At 49.6% G+C, this 6,000-nt stretch overlaps 1 protein-coding gene across 1 annotated transcript in view; it reads left to right on the plus strand.

Annotated features, from left to right (window-relative positions):
• The window catches only part of LOC102863521 (nose resistant to fluoxetine protein 6-like), a 46,545-nt gene that overhangs the window by 39,427 nt on the left and 1,118 nt on the right, over positions 1–6,000 (plus strand). The window contains exons 12-14 of the mRNA XM_006891762.1: positions 2,191–2,323; positions 3,341–3,527; positions 5,264–5,406. Coding sequence (XP_006891824.1) covers positions 2,191–2,323; positions 3,341–3,527; positions 5,264–5,406 — 463 coding nt within the window. The remainder of the gene's footprint in view (positions 1–2,190; positions 2,324–3,340; positions 3,528–5,263; positions 5,407–6,000) is intronic.

The raw sequence follows: 6,000 nt of genomic DNA on the forward strand, positions 1-6,000 counted from the left end.
CTCTCAGAGACCCTAGAAACAAAAGGCCTGGAGCCCCTCTACAACTATCGACATTCATCCAAGTTCACAGTTTCCAGAGGCGTGTTGTTTAGGAAGTGGATGCCTCTCCTGCTTCCAGGAGAGTTAAGAAGGTGGTAGTTAGAAGATAGGCTTTTAGCCAACAATGCAGCTTTGTCTCACCATGTTGTTGTTGTTATCTGCCTCAGTCCTAAGCCGCTGGACATACTATACATTTGTCTGTTTAGTTTGTCTTCTTCAACTGGAAGGTCCACGAACGTAAGAACTTTGTTTTATTCTCCGCTGTATTCCAAAGGCTTAGAAGGGGGATGGTCGCATGAACGCTCTGTATTGGTGACTGAGAGGAAGGAATGAATGATTCCGTCCCAACCTCCTAGTCAGCAGCATGCCACAGTCATGCTGTCACCTGCCTTTAGGACACGTCCAGCTTCCCCAGGATGAGGTTCACTCTTGTCTGGATATCTCAGTGGATCCCCCGTGAGAGTCACCTGAGGACTCCAAACCGGCCAGTGTTTTACAAACCCACAAGTCTGCCAACCTGCCAGTCTCCTTCCCATCAACACAGCCAACCCACTAACACTTCTTTTTTTTATTGTTTTGTGTGCGTGTACCGTCAAATCAGATCTGACTGGTACAGGAGGAGATTGCGCCTCCTTCTCCGGCAGAGCATCTGGTGGATTCGAACCGTCTTCCTCTGGGATTGCAGTACAGTTTCTTGCCACTAGGCCACCAGAGCTCCCCCCCCCACTAACACTTCTAATCCACCATAACCCCACCAGTTATCGCAATCCACCAATGCTCTCAACCAACCGCTGCTCCTGGCTCATCAATGCTCTCAACTCACCTGTGCTTCCTACGCACTAATGCTGCCAACCCATGGACGCTCACAGCCCTCAACCGCTCCTCAGTGCTCCCAGCCCTCCAGTGCTCCCAGCCCACCAATGCTCAAACCTGAGTGACATCAGAATCATTTAAAGAGATTGTTCCCAAACCCACCACTGTCTCAGAAGACATCAGTGCAGCTCGAGGGCCCCTGCAGTGATAGTTTTCTAAGGATTCCAGCTAGAGGGAGGGTGAGATGGCACAGAGGTAGAGTTGATGGTGCTGGTTATCTGATGTCCGGAGGGCTGCTGCTCCAGGACTCAGTTGCTTCTTGGTGAGTGTGAAGTAGAAAGGACTCCTGGAGGCAGGACTTCTAAACCACAAAGATGGCTGGGAGGCTTTGGTGCAAAGCCACTTTTGCCGGCTATAAACGAGGTCTCCAGAACCAGAAGGAACACACAGCTCTTCTTAAAATTGAAGGTGTTTATGCCCAAGATGAAATAGAATTCTATAGAGGCAACAACGTGCTTATGTTTACAAAGCAAAAAATAGTACAGTGACTCCTGGTGGCAAACCTAACAAAACCAGAGTAATCTGGGGAAAGGTAACTCGTGCCCATGGAAACTGTGGCATGGTTTGGGCCAAATTTTGGAGCAACCATTCTGCTAAGGCCATTGGACACAGAATCCGTGTAATGCTGTATCCCTTGAGGATTTAAACGTATTGAAAAGCAAATAAAATGATGGATTTGTTAAAAAAACAAAACAAAACAAAAACCACTGCTGTGAGCAACCCTTTTGGGGGCTGACCCTCTCAGAATGTCCCTTCTCTCTCAGGACAATCTCCATCCTGGGAGTATTGAGACCTCTTTGGGGGCATCACATGTTAAGAATTTTCATAGCATAATTAACATAATAGCTGCCAGAAACAACTCTGTAAAAGAAACACCAAGCCAAACCCGCTACCTTAGAATCGATTCTGACTGTAGGTGACCCAGCTTCTGATTTCCCCGCCTGCAAATCTTTGCACAGAGAGATCGCTTCTCTGTCTCTGTTGGAGCAGCTGGTAGATGAGAACCAGCTCAACATATTACCACCTCCCCACCAGGGATGCTTGAACAAGTACCATTACCTGCTCTTTGTAGGATCCAGGGCAGAGGGACTTGAGGGAACTTGGAATGCCACCAGGTCTGGCCTATGGTGGGAACAAGGTCAGTGTCCGAGGACATGAGCCCACAGCGTGAGAGTTACCCGTAGACGTGCTGGCTGTTGCAGTGGGCATCTCCCAGAGTCCCTCTTCCGCATCCCGAGCAGACGTAACCTCTTGCCTTTCCTCCTTGTGCTTTCTCAGTGAAGATGTGGTTGTGTTGTACTTCTCCGAATACTACACCAAGCCCTACTGCCGCTTTGGGCCGTTCCTCACAGGCCTTCTTTTGGGTATTTTCATGAATCAAAAGCAGAAGACGAACATCCTCACAACCAAGGTATGGTCTTCCCACGTCGTCCTGGAAGGCACCAGGTGGGATGGGGCAGCTGTGGGACCACTGCCTGGGCTTTCCCAAGGTGTGGCCTTCCCAGGCTGCCCTGGAGGGGCTGGGTGAGGTGGGGAAGGTGTGGACCCAAGGCCACAGGCAGGAGGAGGCCGAGCACTGAGTTATGGTGGAGCTGGAGGGTAGGAGGGGTCATTCCTTTCTTCCAACACCTGATTCTCTGTCCTCCTCCCTGACCTGGGCAGGTGAGGCCAGGTGAGGCCGTGGTGCAGGGCTGGTCTCTGAGTTGAGAGCATCCCATCATTCTGGGAGTCCCAGTGAGGGGCAGGAGGTGGAAGGTCTTGATGTTTCTGGAAACCTTGTTTCTTTTAGAGGTGGAATGAGGAGGATTAGGGACAGTGGGAGTAAAATAGAGACTATTCTATCTCCCTCCCTCCCTCCTTCCCTCTCCTCTTCCTCCTCCTCCTTCCTCTCTCTCTCTCTTAGCTTTTTATTCCAATTTTATTACAGACTGATGGAAAATTGCAGAACTAGTACAGGAAGGTCTCATGTCCTCGTCACCCACTTTCCCCGCTGGTAACCTCTTACATCACATGGCACATGACTGCAGCCAGGAAGCTGACTTCAGGACAATCTGTCAACCTTCAGTCCCTTATTTTATGTCCTGTTGCTGCGTGCAAGCAGTCCCTGGGTGGACACATGGTTAAGCCCTGGTCTAACCAAAGAGCTGGTGTTCAACTCACTCAGAAATGCCGTGGAAGTAAGGCCTGGTAATCTTCATTTGAAGGGTCACAGCCTTGAAATCCTGGGGAGCAGTTTTCCTCGGCACATACGGGGCTTTCATGAGTTGCTGGCAACTAACAGCACCGCTGTGCATGTATCAGGTGCCACCTGTCCTATCGTGGACAATGGGGGCCGTCTTGAGGTGCCTAACACACAGGAAATAAGTTTGTGCAGGAGGAAGTAAATCCGCAAGGAAAAGAGTGGACAGTGACCCTCCCTTTCCCACAGGTACAGGCTCTGCTTGGCTGGACTTGTGCCTTGCTGGTCCTCTTTGCAGTGGTCATTCTGGCCTATGTGCTGGATGATGCCTCTTCCTCAACTTCAGCTGCCACCGTCATCTACCAGGCCCTGCACCGGACTGTGTGGGCAGCAGCCGTGGGCTGGGTCATCTTCGCATGCCAGGAGGGCTATGGAGGTAGGATGAGGCCCCTGAGCTTAAAAGTGACCCCTTCACAAGTGACAAGTGTCCACTCCCAGTGTGCTGAGAGGGAGGTTGTGTTACTGGGGTGGTTGGTGAAGCAATGCTGTTGGGTTGAACCATCAGTGTGTCGGTGTGACTGGGCTATGATTCTCATTATTGTGCAAACATTCTCCCTTCTGTGATCTGCTATAATTACCCTCTGTGTTGTAAACCTTAATTTCTGTGATGTGAACGTGGCAAGATGAGTGACAGCTATGTTAAATGAGTGCAGGATGCCATTCAAGGGACTGGATTGTATCTTTTCTTTTGTGCTATGAAAGAGCATCGACAAGGGCTAAGGACCCCCCTCCCCAGGCCCAGGCGAAGCTTGAGGACAAGCTATATCTTCAGGGAACTCTGTGCCCACAAAGGTAGAAAGGAGACAAGGAGAGAGAAAGCCTCCCCGACAGGCTGGTACAAAGCAGGTGGATCTCTCTGGTGGCCTTGTGGTCAAAAGCTGCACTGCCAATCCAGAGGCAAGCGGTTTCAATCCACCAGCTGTTCTACAAGAGGAAGATGGAAAGTCTTACCTGTGTGATTTACTTGCTCTAAATACCCGCTGCAAAGGCAGGTGCTTTGAGTCCACCAGCTGCTTTGAGGGAGAACTCAGGGCAGTCTCCTCCTCCAGATTTTCAATCTGTGCAAACCCCCTGGAGGGTCAGCTGTGAGTTGGTTCCTATTTGACATGGTTCCTACATGACAATGTGGACAGAAAGGACTCGTCCTTTGGTGATGGTGGTTCTTACTGGCTGTCAGAGTTGCCTCTGACCCTTGCTGACCTCAGGTAAAACAGAACTGAATGTCGTCCACTCCTGTGCTCTCTTCATAATCCTTTGAGTAGGTTTTAGTCCACTCTTGGAGCTGCTGTGCCAATTCATCTCTTCCAGAATCTCCCTTGTTTTCACTGACTTTCTGCTAATTAGATGTTGGTCATAGTGCTATCGAGCTGCTGTAACAGGGATAGCACAAGAGGACGGTTTTAACCAACAGACTTATTCTCTTGCAAATTCAAGACACAGGCTCCAGGGGAAGGTCTGCTTTCTCTGCTGTTCTGGAGGAAAGTCCTTGATTCTCTCAGCATCTGGAGGCCAGGCGTTCCTTGAAGATCACTACACGCCCTGGTCTGCCCTGGTCTGAGAGCTTCCTCTTGCAGGAGCCCATGTTCAAAGACACACTCCACTCCTGGCAGCTCACTGCTGATGGTGGCGACCTCAGCTCTCCTGACCGTTTATCTCTACTGGGATACTCAGTGTTATGGGGAATGCTTTACAGGAACTCCTTTCACATCAGATGACAGTGGTGATGAGGTTGAGGGCTATTGCATTCCACCCTTAATCCTTTCACAACTCTTTGGTTTATTGGATCATGAGAAATCGTTACATAGCTTTCACATGACATCATTACATGCACATATTCTGAGGGGGACACAAGTCAATCAATCCATGATAATGTCCTTGTAACTGACCCTTCCAAAGTAAGTGAGCTGAGGTCTCCCCCTCTTTGATTCTAAGGAGTATCATGTTCTTGCTGTAGGAAGAATCTTTTGTTCTATTAAGAATTATGATGGATGAAGATCCCCTTAGGGAAGTGTCATGGCCTCACATCCAGAATCCCAAGGATGTTGTGGAGACACCCGTGAATTCCCAGTCTGGGGTGGGGGTAGGTTATGATGTCATGGACTGTCTCCCCAGGGCTGGTGGACCGGGTGCTCTCTTGGCCCGGGTGGACCCTGCCAGCCAGCATCAGTTACGCCTGCTACCTGGTGCATCCCATCCTGATCCTTGTCTACAACGGACGGCAGGAAACACTCCTTCACTACAGTGATGCCAACATGGTGAGTGACACCAGCAGGGTGGGCCACCAAGGTGGTGATGACGCCGATGTGGTGACACTAACAGGGTGAGTGACACCAACACAATGCCATCAACGTGGTGAGGGACACGGACATGGTGAGGGACATGGACACGGTGAAGGACACGGACATGGTGAGGGACACGGACATGGTGAGCGGGCCCTGGCTCCTGGTCTATTACAAATGGCAATTGGGTCCCTTTTTTAAAAAATTCATTTTAATGAAAGTTTACAGAGACTTAGGGTTTCCAGTCATTCATTGTTGCACTTTTCTCCCTGCCCAACCCAAATTCACTCTTTTCCTTGAAAAGTAAAGGAAAAACTCTTTCATTGCTATGCAATCCCTCCCCCCAAGTCCACTCCACTATGCAGCCTTCATTCTGGATCCTGTCATGACAATAATGCCTAATCATCTACCTCATTGGTTCTCGGGGTTTTTTTTATCTTATTTATATTTTTTTAATGTCTTTTTTTAAATATTTTTTAATTGGGAAAAACATATTGGGGGTACAAGGAGGTGAGGGTTGGGGGCAGAAGGGTGAGGATGGTCCAGGATGCAGTTGCAGAGCTGCACAGT

Source organism: Elephantulus edwardii, unplaced genomic scaffold (assembly GCF_000299155.1).
Source record: "Elephantulus edwardii isolate Elephantulus edwardi_28Jun2011 unplaced genomic scaffold, EleEdw1.0 scaffold00103, whole genome shotgun sequence".
Lineage (NCBI taxonomy): Eukaryota > Metazoa > Chordata > Mammalia > Macroscelidea > Macroscelididae > Elephantulus > Elephantulus edwardii.